At 40.4% G+C, this 22,906-nt stretch overlaps 1 protein-coding gene across 1 annotated transcript; it reads right to left on the bottom strand.

Moving 5' to 3' along the window:
* Positions 1-4,659: 4,659 nt before the first annotated feature.
* LOC103055650 (cytochrome P450 2J5-like) lies at positions 4,660-22,839 on the bottom strand. The gene is made up of 9 exons (XM_088132021.1): positions 22,597-22,839; positions 17,739-17,901; positions 12,846-12,995; positions 11,609-11,769; positions 10,461-10,637; positions 9,626-9,767; positions 8,764-8,951; positions 8,074-8,215; positions 4,660-5,099 (listed from the first exon to the last, which is right to left on the bottom strand). The coding sequence occupies exons 1-9, from the start codon at positions 22,765-22,767 to the stop codon at positions 4,894-4,896; spliced, it is 1,500 nt and encodes a 499-aa protein (XP_087988147.1). The 5' UTR covers positions 22,768-22,839; the 3' UTR covers positions 4,660-4,893.
* Positions 22,840-22,906: the final 67 nt, after the last annotated feature.

The following is a 22,906-nucleotide window of genomic DNA, read 5'->3' as shown; positions in this document are numbered from 1 at the left end:
GCAAAATGGCTGTCTGATGAGGCTTTACAAATAGCTGTGGAAAGAAGGAATGCGAAAAGCAAGGGTGAAAGGGAAAGATATAAGCAACTGAATGCAGATTTCCAGAGAATAGCAAGGAGAGATAAGAAGGCCTTCTTAAATGAACAATGCAAAGAAATTGAGGAAAACAATAGAATGGGGAAGACTAGAGATCTCTACAAGAAAATTGGAGATATGAAAGGAACGTTTAGTGCAAAGATGGGCATGATAAAGGACAAAAAAGGCAGGGACCTAACAGAAGCAGAAGAGATTAAGAAGAGGTGGCAAGAATACACAGAAGAACTATACAAGAAAGATCTTAATGTCCCTGATGTCCATGCTGGTGTGGTCACTGACCTTGAGCCAGACATCCTAGAGAGTGAAGTCAAGTGGGCCTTAGGAAGCATTGCTAACAACAAAGCTAGTGAAGATGACAGTATTCTAGCTGAGTTATTTAAAATACTAAAAGATGATGGTGTTAAAGTGCTGCACTCAATATGCCAGCAAGTTTGGAAAACGCAACAGTGGCCACGGGATTGGAAAAGGTCAGTTTATGTTCCAATTCCAAAGAAGGGCAACGCCAAAGAATGCTCAAACTATCGCACAATTGCACTCATTTCACATGCTAGCAAGGTTATGCTCAAAATCCTACAAGCTAGGCTTCAGCAATACATGAACCGAGAACTACCGGATGTACAAGCTGGGTTTCGAAGAGGCAGAGGAACTAGAGATCAAATCGCCAACATTCGCTGGATCATGGAGAAAGCACGAGAGTTCCAGAAAAATATCTACTTCTGCTTCATTGACTATGCAAAAGCCTTTGATTGTGTGGATCACAACAAACTGTGGCAAATTCTTAAAGAGATGGGAGTACCAGACCACCTTACCTGTCTCCTGAGAAATCTGTATGCGGGCCAAGAAGCAACAGTTAGAACCGGTCATGGAACAACCGATTGGTTCAAAATAGGGAAAGGTGTACGACAAGGCTGTATACTGTCACCCTGCTTATTTAACCTATATGCAGAGTACATCATGAGAAATGCCAGGCTGGAAGAATCACAAGCCGGAATCAAGATTGCATGGAGAATCATCAACAACCTCAGATATGCATACGATACCACCCTAATGGCAGAAAGTGAAGAAGAACTAAAGAGTCTCTTGATGAGGGTGAAAGAGGAGAGTGCAAAAGCTGGCTTGAAACTCAACATTAAAAAAATTAAGATCATGGCATCTGGACCCATCAATTCCTGGCAAATAGAAGGGGTAGAAATGGAAGCAGTAACAGACTTCATTTATTTGGGCTCCAAGATCACCGCAGACGGAGACTGCAGCCATGAAATTAAAAGACGCTTGCTCCTTGGGAGGAAAGCTATGGCAAACCTAGATAGCATATTAAAAAGCAGAGACATCACCTTGCCGACAAAGATCCGCATAGTCAAAGCTATGGTTTTTCCAGTAGTAATGTATGGCTGTGAGAGCTGGACCATAAAAAGGCCAAGCGCCGAAGAATTGATGCCTTTGAACTGTGGTGCTGGAGAAGACTCTTGAGAGTCCCCTGGACTGCTAGGAGGTCAAACCAGTCAATCTTAAAGGAAATCAACCCTGATTGCTCATTGGAAGGATCGATAATGAAGCTCAAGCTCAGATATTTTGGTCACCTAATGCGAAGAGAGATCTCTTTGGAGAAGACCCTGATGCTGGGAAAGATTGAAGGCAAAAGGAGAAGAGGACGGCAGAGGATGAGATGGTTAGATAGCATCACTGAAGCAATGAGCATGAAACTGAGCAAACTCAGGGAGGCAGTGAAGGACAGGAAGGCCTGGCGCAATATGGTTCATGGGGTCACGAAGAGTCGGACATGACTTAACGACTAAACAACAACAACAAATGTATGGCTGTGAGAGCTGGACCATAAAGAAGGCTGAGCACCGAAGAACTGATGCCTTAGAACTGTGGTGCTGGAGAAGACTCTTAAGAGTCCCCTGGACTGCTAGGAGGTCAAACCAGTCAATCTTAAAGGAAATCAACCCTGACTGCTCATTGGAAGGATTGATACTGAAGCTCAAGCTTAGATACTTTGGTCACCTAATGCGAAGAGATGAGAAGAGACCCTGATGCTGGGAAAGATTGAGGGCAAAAGGAGAAGAGGACGGCAGAGGATGAGATGGTTAGATAGCATCACTGAAGCAATGAGCATGAAAGTGAGCAAACTCAGGGAGGCAGTGAAGGACAGGAAGGCCTGGTGTGATATGGTTCATGGGGTGGCGAAGAGTTGGACACGATTTAACAACTGAACATCAACAGCAACAACAATAACAATAACAATTGATCTAGGTTCAAATGTGCCAAAGAAATACACTATGATTTGTTCCAGATGGATGAAGCTTGTACATACTATATGAAAAATGCTCAAGAATTGGTCCTTTCAAAATGATAAACTAATCTGAAATGGAGTAGTTTGGATGCATTCTGAGTCAACTGGTTATTTTTATAATTATTTCAAGGTTCATTTTGTTAACGCAGGTCTGAATTCAATATTTCTTGATCCCAAAGTATGGGAAACACCTGAGAAATTCAACTGAAGTCATTTTGGACAAGGATGGACAATTTGTCGCCCCAGAACTATTTCAGCTACTTACTTCAGGTAAACAGAGAAGGGGTCTATTGTCATATTGACTGTGCTGCTTTATGGAGGAAGTTTGTTTTAATTAGGAAAGTCATGTTTTATTTTCAAAGATAAAACACACATTTATTCCACACAGCAAGATTTGGAGATCAATTGTGAGTCCCTAAATTATCTGTTTCTTACATAGAACCTGAAATCTTTCAACTTTCTATAACTTGGTTACTGAAAGTACAAAAATGTTTTGTGTTGCAAAAATAGGGCCATGACAAGGTTCATCAGTCATGCTAAATCACTGTTCACTGAATAAATCATACTGTACTTCGCTAATTTTTACAGCACACTAAACTGTAGAAGCATGATTTACAAACCACTCCTCATGTGGGTTAATACATTACACAGTAAGCTGGAATTTTACTTCTAACATTAGAGCCTAGTGCTGTATGAATTAGGCTTTAGCAATGCTATCTTAATGATCAAGCTATATAATAAATTAATGACAAGAGTTTGCTTTTCAATCAGCTGTGTGTCCAATTGAGCACTGAAGAATTGATGCCTTTGAGCTGTGGTGCTGGAGAAGACTCTTGAGAGTCCCCTGGACTGCTAGGAGGTCAAACCAGTCAATCTTAAAGGAAATCAACCCTGATTGCTCATTGGAAGGATTGATAATGAAGCTCAAGCTCAGATTCTTTGGCCACCTAATGCGAAGAGAGGACTCTTTGGAAAAGACCCTGATGCTGGGAAAGATTGAAGGCAAAAGGAGAAGAGGATGGCAGAGGATGAGATGGTTAGATAACATCACTGATGCAATGAGCATGAAACTGAGCAAACTCAGGGAGGCAGTGAAGAACAGGAAGGCCTGGCGTGATATGGTTCATGGGGTGACGAAGAGTCGGACATGACTTAATGACTGAACAACGGCAACAACAAAGACATAATGGCTATATTTGAATGAAGTGTGAAGCTTGGTTAGTGTAAATGTGGGTTATTCATTTTAGTATGTCAGGTGAATTCAGGCAGTTGGTTTAGTTTCTACTTGAGTGTATTGTATGAAGCTAGACAAAATAGGTCAATTCAGGAACAAAGTTAATCATGTTGGGAGAATGAAGATGGTCTTCATATACAAAGAGAAAATGACTTATGATCTTGTGTCTCAGCCAGTTCTTGGAGCAGTGCCAGTTGAAATGATAAAAGAGGAGGCATGGAAGAGGGTTTTCAGATGGTCAGGAGGGCACTTTGGGAGTCTGTATCCTCAGATGCCTTCCGTTCTCAAGGTTATCACTATTTGTTTTCTCATGATTATTTTACTATGATTTTTGTAATTATACTTCCCATTTCTTCTTTACAGGATAAGTTAGCAAGAATGGTGGTCTATCTTCCTTACAGATCTGCTCAAGAATTCCTCTTCCAGCTCCCAGAAAGAGACCCCGCCCCCCACAAAGAATCTAGAATTGGGTTGACAACATAGCCTCATTCTTATAAAATCTGTGCTGTTCCTCACCACAAGACATCATAAATCTCTAATTATCATTAGCACTCTCTGATTTTCCAATATATTTATGCCATTGTGAAGTTCAATCTTGGCTTGCTCAATTAAGTCTTAATTAGAAATTCATAGAATTTGAGTCAAATCTAAATACAGGTCTGTAAAATCAACAGAAGTATAAAACTTATTTAGAAAGGTAATATTTCATTCTGTGTACTAAAATGGAGAGAGATGAGAAAAAAAACAGTTGGTGTCCAAGACTTATTAGATCTCATTGAGTCTGGGGTCAATCCAATCCTTATTTCACTCAGGGAATCTACCACAGTTGCACTCCTGGTTTTAAAACCTTCCTTTTTTTAAAGCCCTCTTTTTTTAAAGCAGCCACATCTGTTCTGTATGAAAGGCCTGAGGAAAACACATGGGGTTTCACCATTTGCTGTGGTGAGAGAATGTGAAGTCCATAAGAGAAATTTCCAAAGGGGGGGAAAAAAAAGAAAAGAGATACTAAGAGTAAATTGAAAGTATTATGTTTTATTGCTACCCAGAAGGAAAGAAAGGTAAAACCTAACAAGCTTACTTAGCATATTGATCACACACAACCTCCAGTTCTTTTGTTGACCTTGTTAAATAAGTTGTGTGAATCCAGCAGTAGGTTGAGGAAGTTTCTGTGTAGAGTAAATGGAGGCAGAACATCAAAATAAGTGAATGGGCATACAGGAAACATTTACCATACTGAATAAGTATACTGTAATTAGTTTTATGCTTGTCATGGTGTTTTTATAAGTTTTAGGCCTGTGTGGGGAACAGCACACAGTTTGTAAGGATGTGGATGCATGAGCAACTTTACAACAGGTGCTTGATTGAGTTCTTTCACTTCTTCAGGCACCTGGAAGCTGAAGGCCCTCAAGAGGCTGGTCAGAAAGATGAAGGTCTCAATTCTTGCCAGCTGCTCTCCCACACATACCCGCTGACCTGTAGATGAGACAAGGCATGCAGAAAGGGAATAACAATGTATTCTCTAGAGTATATCCTGGTCAGTAAGTAAATCTGAAAAGACTTGTAAGAGCCCCAGAAGCTTTCCAAGTGGAATCTTAGTAACTTCCAGCAGACTCACGGTGTTTGCTCCCTTTTACTCAGTTTGTTGACACCCCACAGGGTGATGACTTGAACTCAGGTTGCACTAGTACATAATGTAACAGTACATCATTTCAAAGGCAAAGCTATACACCCCTGAAAAAATTGATCTGGCATGTTTTTCCAGAGATTGGCCTAAAAGAGGGAAGTCACTTTCTCAGCTCTCTGTCCACCAACTTATTCTATGCTGCATCAGGCTACAGCTGGAGTAGAGGAAGGTGGCATGGACATGATCTATAGGAATTCCTTTTCACTGACCAAACACATATTCTGACATTCTGCCAATGTGGTATATTTGCTTTCTACAGCTGCTTGTCTGGAGGAATGTGGAGATAACACTGTGAAACAGCTTTTCTTCCTGGCCTGATCAGAGTAATTGCTACTATGGCATTGGACTACCTTTGACTTCTTTTCCTCAGGGATTTAAATGTTCATACTCAGATTGTCAGTTGAGGAATGGCCCAGGATGTCATGTTTGACATGACTTCGGTGGATCTGCCCAAATACTCTTGGGCCCCAGATGGTGGGTTTGGCATTTTGTTTCTCTCTGAACAAGAACAAGCTTTACAAAACTCTTATTGCCATGGACAGATGCAGACTGCCATTCTGCAGGGATAAAGGGCCATTAAAAGAGTCTGGCCCAGGTATCTGATAGTTCTGGTTGGAGTACACTAAGGGAGATTTATGCCTTGCCTACTGTGGAGTCCTGGCTGATTTGTATAATATGGAGGTGGCCCAGGCAGTTACAACCCCTTGGTTTATGATGATAGATCATTTTCAAATATGTCAGGTGATCAAGAAAGAAAACCCAAGTTGCATTTGAGTGAAACTGGACCCATTTCAACTGGGGCTTTACCCAGTCTATGCTAGTGAATCTGTTTTACTTATCTTGGCAAATGAGCCATGCCAGAAATTGGATGGGGGGAGGGCTAATTCTCTCTATCCTCTACCCTCTTCGCTCCCTACCACCCAGCTCCAAGGAAATAACCAGTATCCTTGAATGTTGCTTCATCTTGATAAACAGTTGGCTGAAGGAAAAGAAGCTGACAAAAATGGAGGTACAATTGATTAGGAGAAAGCTGGACTTGGGGACTGAGGTGGAATTTATTCTGGACGGGACTAAACTCTCCCAGAAAGAGCAGGTTTGGAGTTTGGGAGTGCTTGTTAACCTCCAGGTGTAACTCGATTTATACGTCATAGTTACTGCAATATAGAAGTGCTTTTCTGCTGCTAAGCAAGGTAGAAAGTCAGCTGGATTTCTAGCTCTCTCTACTTACAAGCCCTTCAGCTGCCTTTTAGTTGCTTGGGGAAATGGTTGTCAGAGTTTGGGGCTAGGCAAGTAGTTGTTTTGGTGTGTGTCTATGGGAAGACAGAAGACCCAAACAGTGGAGAGGGAAAGGCAGTTAAATGCCTCCTGCAGGGATGCTTGCAAAGCTTGGTGACAAGAAATGCTGATGGCATAGAACTAGTGGGAGGACTAGAGCCATCATTAAGACATGGAGGAATTGGGAAGGCTGAAAGTGTATTTGAGACTTGTGTGTGTGTGTTGCCCATAGTCCATGTTGGAAGCTATCAGAACCCAGTTTGAAAAACCCCAACTTGGATTTGCACAAGTAGTTTCCAAGATCACAGAAAGTTCTGCAGTGCCAGAACCCAGCTAACTAGAATCCTGTGTGGATTCTAGGCTATGGAATAAATTCCCAAGCAGGGATGTTTTTCAGTTTTTGCATGCATGGCAATAGGTGTCCATCACCTCCTATAGAAGTGCCATCTCTACAGTCTGTCATTTACTGTGCTTCTCCTTTTTTGTTGGGGAGTTTTTCTCATCAGGAGCCATATTCCAGAAGGTGAGGTTGGAGGAATGGCAAACGAGTGAATGAGTTTTAGATTCTCACTATAGTGGGAGGAAAAATGCTGGCGGCGCCTTGCAAAAAGGAGTCGGGAGCAGTTGCCGGTAAGCGCGAAAAACCGTGCGCGCCCGAAAAGGGCGCGAAGCAACGGAAACACCGCCTCCTGCGCTCGCCAGCTGGGCTCTGCCCTAGGAAGGAGGCTCTGGCAAACCACTTCCGAAAAACAGTTGCCTTGAAAACTGCAAGGACTCGTCCAAGCAGTCACTGCAGGGTCAGCAATGACTGAGCGCAGAAAAAAAAAATAGCGGCCCAATTCCATCCTGTTGTAGCTGGGTTAGCTATGGGGGACTGGAAGGAGGGGATATTACGATGCAGGAGCACGTGGAAGGGGAAACGGGATGTGATGGGATTTCTGGAATTGTGCAGGACGGAAGATAGCAAGAGTCATCAGTTTTCATCTTTATCCTGGTTGAAGCGTTGCCTTTTATGCCTTTGCTACCTTCACCATCAATAGAGAAGGATTCACTGGTGTACCTGCAGTACCAGACAAGACTGGAAAGACTGTGGGTGAGAAAAATTATGGTTCTAGATGCATTCATTAAAATGGCAGAGCTTAATGCATCTAAAACCATAACTCTGTGCTCCAGATGTATCACTAAGAAGCTGCAATTAGGTCAGTGTTCCTTGGATGTAGCTCAACGTTCTCTCCCAGGCACAAAAGAGAATAGCACAATCTTGTACATGTCTTACAAAGCTCTACTGTGTAAGACTGCAACGTAAATATAACTCGTATTCCTTTGTACTTGGAAGTTTACTGCCTAAAGGGAACTTTAGACTCTCTTAGTTTGGAAACTAGAAGGAATGAGGATTCCTTGGTTTTATTTTCAGACCACGATGACCTCAGAACTCATCAGAGGTGGTGCTTCTGGGAATGTATAAGTTATAAGGACTCATGGATTTACCTATTCCAAATGTCAGAAACTCTTCCCGGGTGATGAACTTGCCATCCTTGTCTAAAAAGTGATTGGGGTTGAATTCTTCAGGTGTCTCCCATTGTTCAGGATCAAGAAGAACAGAGCGCAGGTCTGTGATGATAAAAGTCCCCTGTAAAAGACAGAGATGGCTAAACAGAGCAGTTTCATAAGGTAAAAAGGAAAAACATTCAAAGCACAATTGATGAAACATTTGCTCATAGCTTGCCTTTATGGACCCCCATTTGTTCATTCCCAAAGCAGTTTCTCACAGCAGTGGCTGCTCAAAAGCTTGGCTTCCTTTCTCCCCTTCCTTCCATTAAAATGAAGGGCTGGGTCCATATTACTTTATCACTCCAGGTTGCCCCAAGAAGGGGACATATCAGTGAAGAAACATGGTCACTCATGACTACAATTCTGAACTTAAGTTCAGCCCTTAATTTCTTATCATCTTCCTAGAATAAACATAAATCTTTTAGTGCTCTAGCTTTAAAATATGATAGGTGTTTGGATTTAAACCTGTAACTTCCCACCCCACTCCCAAAGTATGCTATTCTTGCCCATTTGATTTTGGGCAACTAAACTGGCAGTTCCTGAGCAGATAGCATCTGTCCAAGTGGCCCCTGGTGATTTTCTGTCCACGTTGGACTCCTGGAATGGAGCCTGAACAAGTTTCTCTACCTTTGGGATGTGGTAACCCCTCATCTTCACATCCTTTGTACTTTGCCTGGGAACCCCAAATAGCAAGACATATTTTATACGCTGCATTTCATGAAGCACAGCATTGGTATAGGACAGCTTCTTGTGATCTTGATAGGAAATTGACCCTGAGAAGCCAAACACATCTTCAATCTCCTTTTGGACTTTCTCTAGAAAAAAAAATGATGGAAATAAACGCTTTGTTTTCAATATTGTCTTTCACTTCAATTCCCAGTTTTAATCCTCAGTAGTACTTTAAAGTGTAGAATAGCCTTTAGAGCAGTAAATGTAATTTCATCCTTATTTTGTTTTTAATGGACTGCAGATATTAAATGTGTTTCATGGGCTCTGATTTGATCCAGTCCAAACTGATTCAGAATATTGATGCAAATTGTTGATTTAGTTCAAAGATTCCACTGAATTTCCTTTAGAAAAGTCAGTCTCCAGAATTCAGTCCCAACTATTTTGGAAATCTGATTCAATTAAAAAAATCAAAAATCTTCTGCATACAATTTAGGCTGAAAAGAAAGTCCAAATCTGAAAATATTGGTAGATTTCTGAATTTAAAGTGCATTAAATGTTCATTTTCAGTTTTTAGTTCATCACTCAATATTTTATTGAGGACATCAAAGAAGGGTCTCTGTATGTACATTCTTTGCTTTCTTTAATCCTGCTATGCTCACATTCCTCATGATAGGTTCAAGAACCCACATAGGAAAATTATCATGAAGAATAGAGTCAGTTTATCATTCACCAGCCATTAATTTTTTAAAGAATTTCAAGTAATTCCTGTGTATTTTAGAACCTGAAAGCGGCCTTGTTCCCCTGTCTAGATTTCTCTCACCTTGGATGTGGGGGTGATTTGCCAAGAGGAGCAGTGCCCACATCAGAGTAGCAAAGGTTGTGTCTGTTCCAGCACCAAAAAAATCAAAAATACACTGAGCCAGGTTCTCTTCGTTGTAGGTCGAGTTGGGGTCATTCCTGCTCTGATGTTTAAAATGGGAAATAAAAATCACAATGAATTCTAGGCATCTTTCCTGTGGTTATTATTGCTTTTGTGTCGTAAGTCATGAGAATAACTATATTCCTGATAGATATATAGGACAACAAATGCATTAGAGTAATAATTAGAGTGGTATATTCAGTAAGACACTGTCTTAAAGTAGACGAGATCAAAGAGATGTAGAGGTTCAGCTTTAGAGGTAAGCATTATGCATGTTGATTCAATGAGCAGCTTGTTCTTCAGCAAGTTTGTTGTAGAAGCTGATGATGTTTACCAGTGGTCTACAGCTTCTAATTTGAGATATTAATCCTGGATCTTATTTGGAGGTACCCCAGTGACCATAGTAGCAGTAAACTACTATTTAAATTGTATGGGTTTTCTCCTCCTACGTGCCACCTGGGGGATGCACTCCTCATCTCTTATGAACCATCTGGCAGTTGGTTGAAGAAGTCTCACTTGCCATCTGCAAGCTGAAAAACAAGCAAGGAATTGGCCTGAATGTCATCCCAGCTGAAATATGGAAGCTACCTGAATCACAGGGAGCACAATGGCTTAGAAGAGTGTTCCAAAACCTTTTAGAAGAAAATGAACTTACCACATCAATCCAACAATCTCAATCTGGAAAGGCAAAAGTGATGTATCTGACTGCGTGTATTGAACTACAAGAAAGCCATACCTTTTCCACCTGAAGAAGATAGTGATCAATGAAATCTTGTGGATCATGCAGACAGTGGAATTCCTTGTGTTTCTCTATTTCCTGCTTTGCAAAGGAAAGGATCAACTCCGTAGAAGCCATGGCCTCCTTGTGAGGCCCTGGGAGGTAGTTCATTAACCGTGGAAACAAATCATATAACTAATAGAAAAGGAAGAGCAAAACTTACCGATTTCCCATCAAAATTATAAAAGACTCACACCAGCTCACAGTAACAGACAGCACTTAGTAGTCAAACACAAATATCATAATCAAACAGAAATATTAAAATATGGCAACAATACATGGTATCACACCCCAAAAGCCCCCCAGAAAAACTCTGTTTCCCACATGGGTTGGATTTTCACATTCTTCTAGTCTCTGGTCTAGAATGCTTGAGTTGGCATGTCAGGATAATCTTTGGGATCAAAAATGGGCATCCCTAATTGTCAGGCCTAGCCCAAGGAACTCCAAGAGACCACGTAAATTCAGTCCAGCAATGTTTATTAGCTACAACCTCTGGCAAGAATCTTCCCAGACCGAAACCCCAGTTCCCAAGTAATGCCAGCCACAACATTGTGAATTCCTCAGGGAGGTGCCAATCTCATGCTCTTATCTCTCCCTCTTGCCTCAGGAGATGAAAGAAAATGTTTTTCTCCCTGAGTCTGGCCTTCATAATTCCATTCCATCACACTAATCAAAGAGATTCAGATGCCCCAACCCTGTTAGGGTTTCACAAGGCATTGAAGACCTGACTGTTTCCAAAAAAATATTGGGTCAGGTGAGTACATGAACTCTGTCATCATTGATGGTCAGTGAGGTCATTGTTATCCTTAGGTGCTGGGGGTTATGGCTGGTGGGTTTGTGTGTTTTAATTTTGGGCCAGTCCCTCTCTCTCAACCCTAGGAAGAGGATATTTCCAAAACATCTTGCCAGGAAAACTGCAGAGACTTATCCAGGCAGTCCCAAGGAGTCAAGACTGACACAAAGGTACACACACATACTGGGGAGAGGAATACCCTTGATGATTTCCAAGCTTCCTCCATGCCTTGCATTCTATGATTCAATGAAAATACCGCTGGAAACATAAGTTTGGGGGGATGTTTGTCTCTTTCATTGAAAATATTACTCACAATATGGAACTTGTCACCAGTGAATTTCACAAGAATGTCCAGGGCTTGAACTAGCTTCTGGAAATTTTCATCTTCAGGAGCAAACTGATGTCCAAAACTCAAAGCACATATGACATTAGAAACTGAATTTAGTACTGGAAATGAAGGGTCAAATGGCTGTCCTGGAAATGAAGATACTTTATAATTAATTCAGCCTCTCCTGTTCACCTGTTAATAGTAAAGAACAGGACTTCTAAGGAGATGAGGGAAGAGAATTGGGAACTCTATCAATTTTTTTAAAAGGTAAAACTCCAATCAAATACATCTTTTTTCATTTGAAACTAGACAACTCGTGACCCATTGGGTCATTGTTTCAGAGATATTTCCTTAACTAAACAGAAAAACAGAATGACCAATGGCAAAAAAGTAGTGGGACTTTCAGCAACTTGCAACTTGCTGCCAGATTCCCCTTTGACTTTGCTTGTGGGAAGCTACAGGGAGTAGCAGAAATCTCCCTCCCTCCCTGCCTTCCTCCCTTTCCACATATAACACAGGCTTGCACCATTTGCCCTCCCCTCACAACCCTCAGGAGTGCCCTGGTGAAGCCTCCTGCTTTTTCTTCTCTTTACCTGACCAAATAAACTGCCTGCCCCTTTGCTTGAGGAGGTGGAACAAAGGGAGCAAGGGACTGTAGGAAAACTGCCCCTCTAGTCCACGTTTTGGTCTGTACCCAAGGCCCCCCTCCTTAGAGTTAGGAAGAGGCGTCTCTTGCTGAAACCCAGCATTTTCCAGTGCCCCCCACCAGCAGGCATCTAACTCATTCCCTTGTCCTTTCCTCACCACCAACTGCCATTAAGAGATTTCAGATTTCTCACTCATTTCCAAAGCAGCCAATTGCTGCTTGCCTGTTGGGCCCTGCTGCCAGCCGATTGGGCGCAGGGGACAGAGAGAGGCAGGAAAGAGGTTGGGGATACACTCATGACAATCACATGACCTGGGCTGACAATGGCGGTGCAGCACCACAACGGTGCTGAGGCGGCCACAAATTTCCTCAATTTGAATCAAAGGGGAGTTGTCCGTCCTGGATTTTGGATGCATTCTGTAAGTTTGACATACCTTGGTTCAGAAATTGTTGCCCTATGATGCACCATTTTGCCCATTTGAAGCTTACAGACATGAGAGTTTTAGTAGGATATAGAGTGTAAAAGACTTCTGCAGAGAGGGACTTGAGCCACTGTCATTACCCCAAATTTCATACCTCTTGTTTGGGTGAAGACCTCTACCAGCTTCTGAGCTCCTTCTTCTATTTGATGCTCAATGCTTTTTTTCCCCAGGCCCAGCTTCCGCAGAGCAGTGATGCCGATGTGTCGCTGCTGTTTCCAGGTGTGGCCGTTTGAGAAAATAATTCCTGAGGGCATCAGCAGATAGTGATAAATTATTTCAGATAACATTCATCTTAAAATACGGTTAGGTCTAGGTCTTGCTAAACGGTCTCTCTGGATTTCAGGTGGGAATACCAAACCCTTGGGACACATTGCAAGTTTGTAAGATTCTGGCCATGTGATTTTATTTAAAGATATTTATTCATTTTGGGAGTCAAATGGACACTGGGAGACATATGTGGTATGGTGACCACAGCTGCAGTGCTTGACAACCTCTATCTTATATGATGGACATCAAAAGCTTCTGAGACAATGTAATCGTTCATGTACAAGAACATATGTCACAGGCATCATACACATTTTATATTTTTCATTTTCCTGTGTGGCAGAATGACCTATACTCTTGTTGACCTGCCCAGAGCAGCTCAAGGTCCTACTTGCAGTGCTGCCACTAAGATCCATTTGCTTGTCAGGCACAAGAGGCAGAATCTTCTCAGTGGTGGCAGATTCCCTGAGCGACTCACTCCCACAAGATTGAAATGAACCAGCAAAATAGGAAAATGGCTTTTTTACTCACCAAGTTTAATCAAGTTAATATTGCATTTTTTTGTCAACGATTAAATAGATATTTTAAATTGGTTCTATTGGCCTGAGTGCAAATTACTTTGCAGGTGAGCCAGCAATAAATGAGCAAACAATGAACCAAAGTTATAAGAAAAGTATGTATTAGTATATTGTGAGCCAGATGCTATAGTCTTTACCTGATCTATTTAAGCATGTGGTATAAAAAACAAGCAAGAGTTATGAAAAAAATCAAGCTTCAAATTAGGGAGCTAGAGAGCTACAGTCTCTCAAAGAGAAGTGCAAGACAGAAGGGTACAAAACAATTGAGCAAACTAAGTAACAACAAGAAAGGAATATCAGTTTTATTATGTATGAACAAATTAAGGAAATGTCTCAACAAATGTATGGCATTGTTGATAGTCCTAGTGAAATTGATAAATGTTCAGAATTTTATAATAAAAACAAGACTCAAAACAATTAATAAAAATATAAATATAACTAAAACTATGATACAAGTTCATGTCAAGCCATCTCCCCTGCAGTCAACACCAATCTGATCTAAGTAATCTGCCCTCTTTATAACTGCCTTTGATACGGAGGTTCTTGCCCTGTAAAAAGTAGGAAAGTTTCTGCTGGCAGCTCCAGTATTTTTTATTTTTATTTTATTTTATTTTATTTTTTAAATATTAATCTAAATGGTCAGTGCCCTCTGCTGAATGTAATCTACAATCAAACAGGATGTGTGCCGTATCTTCAATAGCTGGGGCGCCACAAATACATAGTCTTTCTTCATAGAGGACTCCTTGAAATCTCCCATATCTTACCATAGAGTCTAACAGGTCGAAATGAGCTCTGATGAAAGCTCTTCTAAGATATTGGGGTAAAGGAGTTGTTAGATACTTTTCAAATTGGAAGACTGATTTGTGTTGGGCCAGCCACTTCAAGGACTTGAGATATTTAAGGTGTGATATCTCCTCTTGGGCAGCCACATCCAAAACCCTTTGTTTAAAACTTTTTTGGCCTTCACGTCTGATTGTACTGGGAAGTGGGTTGAAAATCCATATTGGGAAATTGTATTGGAAAGTCGGGCTGCCCAGGCACAAGGAATTTATTGTGCAACTGTTCTTCAAGCCAGAAATTGAATACTTTTGTTACCAAATGACTTTGTATGGGGGGAAATCTTTATATTAAAAACAAGACTCAAAACAATCTTATGGACATTAGACCACATATGGCTGGTCTTCAGGATGAAACGTTTGAGTGCAAGAGTCAGAGAAAATATTGCAAAACTGAGATCATTAGCTTCATTGCTAAATGGCTGAATGATTATTTCCTAGGCTTCATTAATATCACTGACAGAGTTCATAAAGTTACACAAACAAGGTAGTAGAACCCAGGATATATTGAGTTTGTTAATACCAATATGAGGGGCAATATTCTTTGAAAAGTTCATGAGCTGGAAGAGATAAATTGGGAAGATATAGAAGTGCTGTTTTATCAAGATATTGGTAAGTTATATTATTATAAATGGAGCAGTTTCTAATCCGTAATAAACCAATTGTGTAAATCTGGAATTCAGTTAAAATTTGATCACACACAGACACGTGATTAAGCTAAGAGCAATTTGGGCTCCTCTTAGATTAATCACTTATCAGTTAGAACTTGCTGAATAAATTTCAGTTCTTATTCCACATGGACCTAATATTCACCAACAGTAGCCTGAGAGCAAGGCTACTAGCAATCTGACCCCCATGCCCCCAAGAGATACTAGTCCAGAAATGGGGTCCTGCACAAAATTGCTGGTAACATGTATTCTGGCATGGCCATTTCTAATCATCATACCCCCCTCTGCTGATTACCATAGAAATCTGGCGCATACCACAAACCCCCCAAACTAGTTCACCTGTTTCACCCATACCCCTTCCATTCCATCTTATATACTCCTCCCCTCCCCTCCCCTATTTCATTCAATTACTCTCATACTAAGATCGAGAGAAGATTACTGTCTTCCAACACCACCGCAGATTATAAGCATGAGTTCTCCAACAGCTACAGTCAAAAGAACTCTTTTCTAGAGAATAGGTTGGGAAAGTATACAAAATTGAAACTTCAAACTTTTGTAGATGAATACTAATTTTGGTTAACAGTGTTCCAAATCTGGAAGAACAAGAAATAAGTGATTTTTAAAATATTGGGGATTAAGTATTTTAATGAATCTTATGCCTCTATGAATTATTATGGTCCTGCTATGGATTTTCTAGACATATCGCATTGTTTTTTGAATATGATTATACTTTGGCTTTGGGTAAGATAATTAAGGTTGCAGTTTTTATTCAAATTTGAGATCTTTTATAAGGTTCGAATAGATCCCAACTAAACTTAATTCTTGTACATAGAAAGTACTGAAAGCTTATACCATAGAGTTATAGTTGTTAGATATATCCTATGCAACCAAAATAGGCTTTCCCTATTCCACATCAAAGTTCTAATCATATTATCTTCTAGTAACTCAGTCTATTGTTGAATTGATTAATACATGTAATAAGAGTATGTCCTCATAACCTTTCTTTCTTTCTCTTTCTTTCTTTCTTTCTTTCTTTCTTTCTTTCTTTCTTTCTTTCTTTCTTTCTTTCTTTCTTTCTTTCTTCCTTCCTTCCTTCCTTCCTTCCTTCCTTCCTTCCTTCCTTCCTTCCTTCCTTCCTTAATTCAATTTCCATAGCCACCCATCTCACACAAGTGATTCTGAGTAGAGTACAATTAGAAAAAGAATTAAAACCAACATGAATATTACACACACACAGACGTGCACGCATATAAATACATACATACATAGACAAAGGAAATGATAACCTTAGATATAAATGTATTAGACGCACGCACATACAGATATATATATATATATATATATATATATATATATATACACACACACACACACACACACAGTATACACACACACACACATGCACACATACAAAGGAAATTATAACCTTTGATGTCAATATAGCCCGAAAACAGGGCCCTTTACACACTCAGGGTCCCAGGCCTGGGCACATAACCAGGTCTTCGGCTGTACGGAAGCCCAACAGAGCTGGGGGACATCCTAATCTCTGGAGGGAGAATTTTCCAGAGGGCCAGGGGTACGACTGCCAAGTCATGTCGCCTAGTCCCTGCCAGCCGACATTCCTTGGACAGATAGAAACAACTGGGAGGAGACATCCCACAGGTAACCTGGTTCCAAGTCACAAAGAGCTTTAAAGGTGACAACCGCCACCTTGAAATTGCACTCGAAAGCACCTCACGAAGCAGTGGTGTTACATGTGTGAAATATCCCACACCACTAATTATCTGCGCAGCTGCATTCTGCACCAGTTGAAGCTTCTGAATGCTCTTCAAGGGCAGCACCATGTACTGTAGATCCTGTTGCAGTAATCCGGTTCTAGTCACGAGGGCATGAGTGACTTTGAGCACAGCCTCCTGGTCCAGGAATGGGCACAATTAGTGCACAACCCAAAGGTGTGCAAAGGCCCTACTAGCCACGGTATCATGAATAACTACAAGCAATATTTGCCTTATTTTTTCTACTGTTACTTAACTTTATTGAAGGATTTACTTTGGATAAACTAGATGCAACAAGAATTAGAAGAATGTTTTCTTATATCATTTTGTGAAAGTATTAGTTGTGTGGGGTGACTTCGACATATACATTTAATTGGATTTGGTAGAACAAAAACAGAGAGGGTCAAGAATAGATTTGTGATCAGTGAATGTAGATTGAATGCATATGTGAGTGGTCAAGATGAAATTAGTACCTTTGGGTGGGTTGGTCATACAGGGAGAAGTGCTGAAAATTGAATTTCCAAAACAAAAATGTGAGAGAGGAAAGCATTCAAGAGGAAGGGAAAGATGGGGAAAGTTGGAGTTGGATGAAGTTGATGAGATCCTCAGAAAAAAGAAGTAGAAGTTTAATGAAAAACAGGCATTGTCTGAATCAATGTACACATCTTATGGACCAGATAGAAACTATGAACATGCATAATAATTTGGTGTAAAGTGGATTGGGCAATATTTCTTTTGCTTATCTCACGCCTTTCAATCATTTTGCTTATTTTGTCTTACTCCTTTTTTCTGCTATGCATAATATTACCACAAATTGGAATAGCAAGATGGTTATCTGTGTACAATTTATTACTATTTGCACTTACCCCTTCCTTTCGCTAAAACACTCAAGAAAGGATCAATTGCTCGTTCAGAGAATTCTTCTGAGAAGCTGGTCATTCCTTCCTTCACAGTTTTGAATCCAGAGAGCACTACTATAAGGTTATGCGCTAAAAACATGCTGTATATATTTCCATACCGTTTTGTATGCTGCCAGGTGAATCAAAGATGAGAAAAGTTACAATCAAATAAAACAGATTATTTAAAGTTAATATGTCACCTACTGTCTTCCCTAAATCCTCAATTCTAAGACCTTTCACCATATTCAATTCTCTTCTCTTTATAACTTTTTTTCCTCTCTCTCTAAGATTCCTGCCAAGAACTTCTTTATCTACTTTCGTTTATTCTCCTGTGATGTTCCTTCTTCTATGCTTCTAGTTGAAATCCACCCTCTCCCATTTGTTTGCTCCCTTCTCCTGTGCTTTGGTTGAGAAGTGATCTTCTGACTGCCCAGTCCTTCTGGGACAGACAGATACGTGAGTCAATCATTGTCTGAAACAGCTTGTCCATGAGTCACACCTTTCGAGCACTACAATTTGGATGGTTTTCAGAAGCTTTCTCGACCCCTTTGCTCTCTGCTTTCTTAAGCCATCAACTCCCCAAATTTCCAACTGACAGCTGCATTGACAGGACATTCTAGGGGCTCTTGTCTGCCCTGAATATTGTTCTTCATCTGATGGGTTGCAACTGAATTAAGATTGGTCACAAGTGCAGTATAATTTCCCTAGAGAAGATTGGGTAAGTTGTTAAAAAATTGACCCTTTTCCTTGTGTACCATATGATATTGTGAAGGGGAGCAGTGCTGGTCTATAGTAGCCCAACCTCAGAGAGAGTCTGGTAACACCTTTTCAGACTCCAGGGCACCTTAGCACGCTGTCAGGGACAGAGGTCACCTGCAGCAGAGAACAAAGGCATCCTGGTGAACCTGCATTGCTCTCAGGGCTGCCTTCTGCAATTTGCTCTCCAGCAACCGGAGAGTGTGGCAGAAGCAAGTTCTCTGGCTCCAGAGAAAGACGGAAAAGCTGGAGACAAGAGGCTGCAAGGATATTGTTGATGCATAAGTGACCCTGAACAGCTGGTATATTGCTGCTCCTTTCAGAGTACCTCTGAGATAGCAACAGAAACTATTCCCGAGCTGAAACTGTAAAATCAATTTGGGGAAAGGAAGGGGTTTCCCCTGTATGATGCCTCTTGTAGAGAGAGAGAAAAAAAGTGTTAAATGAGTCTCAGAGGAAAGGAATGTGAGTCTAGAAGCAGATTGTCAATAAGAGCATTAGCATGCTTTTGCAAAACATATCAGGGGATTATTCAATTGCTTCTATCGTAAAGTGTTCACTGGCTTCTCTCAGACCAACAAGAGAAACAGAACAAGTTTTTTTCTCTCCAACTGAATCATTTCTCTAAAAATGCACATGTTTTGCTTAGAAGACAGTGAGAAACAGGCAAATATGTCCAAACATTCCCAGGTCTTAAACTCTATTTTTCCCCTTTCTTGTTCTTCTCCGTGTAACTGTTGCTTGCATATACATTAGTTTAAGTAAAATCCTATTTGTGCTTCCTTGGGATAGAATCCTTTTGCTTGTGTATCATTCTAGCATCCCAAAATAATTCTATACTTCTCAGTCACTTTAAAAGAATCTACTACCACATCCTGAACATTATGGCTTTTGAAGCTACATCTTGAGTTGTACCATCGTTTTACCTCTGATTTTCTGATGAAATAGAGGAACTCAGAAGAAGAAAGTAGCCTTCATTATCTAAACAAAATCTTGACTCTTTTGAGCCCCTGTAGATGGCCCTGGTGCAGGATATATTTATTTATTTATTCAGGTTATGAAGCCGCGCATCTCACATTCATAACTCTGGCAGCTTACAATTAAAACATAAAGTGTACCAAAAATAAAAAAATACAATAGGCACACAAACAATTCAAACATTAAAAACAAAAATATACAGTACAGTCACTGAGAAACCACAGGCATTCAAGAACAGTACAGCCCTTTTATGGTCTCCACATCACTCTCTGATCCCCAGGCCAGATGGCAAAGCCAGGTCTTCAGGCCCTTCCAGAAGGTCAGCAAGGTCGGGGCCAGCCTGAGCTGGGGGGGAGGGGAATGATGTTCCATAGGGAGGGTGCAGCAGCAGAAAAGGCCCTCCTCCTGGGTCCTGCCAGATGACATTCTCTAGTGGATGGAACCCACAACAGGTGTCTTCTGCCAGACCTGATGTCAGTGGAAGAGGCAGTCCCTCAAATGACATGGCTGCATGCCATGTAGGGCTTCATAGGTCATCCCCAGCACCTTGAATCGCACCCAGGAGCAAGGTGGTAACCAATGCAGCTCGTGGAGCAGAGGGGTAATGTGCGCAGATCTAGGTGTGCACATAACTGCCCACACCACTGCATTTTGCACCAACTGAAGCTTCTGAATACCCTTCAAGGGCTTATTGGGGTAGCAACGGCTCTTGTATGGGGAAGGGTCTGATGCTGAATGCACAAATGTCATGACAGTTAACCATATTATTAGGCTTAGCTATGTTTGCCAAATTCAGTGTTTTTAAACTGATAGCGTTTGCTATTCTTAGGCTGAGGTTTTGGAGAGCACTTCCCTGACAATAAGGCCCTTCAATATAGTAAGGTTCAATTTTGAGTTGACATATAGAAATTATGTCAGTAGACCTATAGCCAAAATAATTGCTTGAATTTGGTGAATTAGAATCATTATGTGTTTCTGTTTTGTTTTGTTTTTTAAATTAGGCCTTCTCAATTATAAGACACACAAAAAAAAGTTTCTGATGCCTTCGTTAATATTCATCTGGAGCTCTCACATCCTAGTTGAGTGCAAACCCTCCATGAAAATGATTAAATTGGAGACTATAATGCTTCTTGTTTGTGAAGAAACAAAGGTGTGAAAGTAATTTAGAAGGACTCAGAAATAAAATAACTGGAATCCACTGAATGTTATCTGGAAATATTTGACTGAAGACAGGTGGATGGAGAGGGAAAATTTAGAGGATAGTTTACATACATCCACCCCAATTGCAACTGGGTAGGATTTTAAGGAATTCTACTACATTTTAGCTCCAGACCAGATTTATTAGAAGGACCCAATTCTGACAGTGTTGGTGACTTTGATGCAGACTATATCAGAATCATCATCACTTTGATATCAATATACACACTCCCATAGGCATAGAGGGTCTGCTGTGAGCAACATCTGCCAGGGCCCAGGAGACAAGCCTTCTCTGCCATGTCACCCACGTTTTGGAATATTTCATGTTTAATAATGATTTGTCTTCTTTGATTTTATTTTAATTCTGTTAAAGCTTGGAAACATATCAAAACGTCTATTGAGATGGAATAGTCACTTCCTCGTGTCTAAATTCAAAGTATAAATTTTAAAAAAAGTTACAGTTGTCATTGTTAGGTAGAATTCCAGTAATTAAGATAAAGGTTTTACCTAGAATGTTATTTCTTTTCCAGACAATGACGATATTGACAACTGATGTACCACTTAAACAATGGCAAAAAGATATGTCTAAATTCATATGGCAAGGTAAAAAAGCAAGAATCAAATACAGATTTTTACAGGAATCTAAAGAAAGAGGTGGGTTATGTCTTCCAGATTTAAAGTTATATTTTGATCCTTGTTGTCTTGTCTGGATGAAAGAGTGGGTGACTCTAAAAAACAAGAGGTTATTGGAATTAGAAGGATGTGATTTAAGATTTGGATGGCATGGATATTTATGGTGTGACAAAGCAAAAGTTAATATTGATTTCAGGAATCATTTTGTCAGACATGCCATACTGAGAGTTTGGAATAGATAGAAAGTAAGATTGACTCCTAAAATACCTTTGTGGTTGTCACCTCAAGAATAAATATTGGGAGATGATCTGTATTCTGATTCAAACAGTTTGGATATAAATGGATATAAAATTGAAACCAGAGACTTTCCTTTTAGGTATGACAGATAAACAGATTGAAAGAAAACATAGGAGTTTACTTCTTTATATGGTAACAGCAGCGCAAAAATGGAAAGACTTACAAATATCCACAACAGAAGAATGGATATTGAAATTAATGGAACCTGCAGAGCTGGTGAAACTGGCGATTTTGACGAATGAAAGGACATGGTGTACCTTTGTTTCTAGTTGGAACCACTTCAGTAGCTCGATAGCAATGGTTTCTGTCATACATAAAATGTCTCTTGCGCTTTTAATTCTGTTTAATGTTCCTGGCAGCTGAAGCCCTCACATGTAAGTTAGGGACTCTCATTCCATGTTACTGGAGACAGCAAATACTGATTATAAGTTTCTTTTATATGACATGTATTCTTATCTTCCTTGTGACTATACAACGTTTGCCATTTAGGAAAGTTTGAACTCATTACCATTGTTATCATGATAGAATTGCAGAACTGGAAGGACACGTTTAGGCTATCACATTCTACCTATTGTCCACTGCAGGAATACAAATTAAAGCCTCTTCAACAGAGGGATGTCTAGCCTCCCTTTGAACAGAGCGAAGGGGAAGCCACCCTTTCTCTGGCGAACTGGTTTCATAACCAAAGGTTCCTTGGTAAGATTGAACTAGAATTTGCCTTAAAATTCAGCCCCGTTATTTCACATCCTGCCCTGTGATATAGTGGCAAGGAGGTCTTGACTTGAATATCCTAGCATGATGAGGAAAATAATTATTCAAGTGTGATCACTATGACTTGGTTAATTGTATTCCTCATCCTGCCAGAATATTTTACTAGGTTAATACATTTGTCCATAACTATGGAACAAAGAAAAAAAAGAGTATTATCTTACTTATTACTGGTTGATTATTTGGAATGAAATACCTTACGGAAATAATCTTCTCGAAGCCAAAACGCATTTGTCCAAACAGTCCCAATGAGAGGCAGAGCCAAAGGACCGGGAGGCAGATGTCTTCGGGACCAGAGTTGTTTCAGGAAGAACAGAGTCAGCAGAGCAAGCAGCAGAGGAAGCAGAAATACCCCGATCTCCATCATTGTGCTGCTGGTTCCTTCTCTTTGAGGCTCTCTAGTTGATCTGGAGGTGGTTCTATCCCTTTCTCTGCAGGTTTTTGCTGTTCTTCCTGTTCTATATACTTCATGGATTGGAAGCAAATAGCAATATGACTTTTGATGC

This window comes from Python bivittatus, unplaced genomic scaffold (assembly GCF_059951505.1).
Source record: "Python bivittatus isolate LINGU-HERP-01145 unplaced genomic scaffold, Pbiv_v1 ctg000980_np1212, whole genome shotgun sequence".
Lineage (NCBI taxonomy): Eukaryota > Metazoa > Chordata > Lepidosauria > Squamata > Pythonidae > Python > Python bivittatus.
Note: the sequence above shows the minus strand (reverse complement) of the source record. Positions and strands in the feature narration are given on the sequence as shown.

Coding starts and splice junctions, on each gene's coding strand:
- LOC103055650 (XM_088132021.1), bottom strand. CDS start 22,767: ATGATGGAGATCGGGGTATTTCTGCTTCCTCTGCTGCTTGCTCTGCTG. Junction 17,902..22,596: donor GAGAAGATTATTTCCGTAAG/GTATTTCATTCC, acceptor TTCACCTGGCAG/CATACAAAACGGTATGGAAA. Junction 8,216..8,763: donor GGGGTTACCACATCCCAAAG/GTAGAGAAACTT, acceptor TGTCTTTTACAG/GGGACTTTTATCATCACAGA.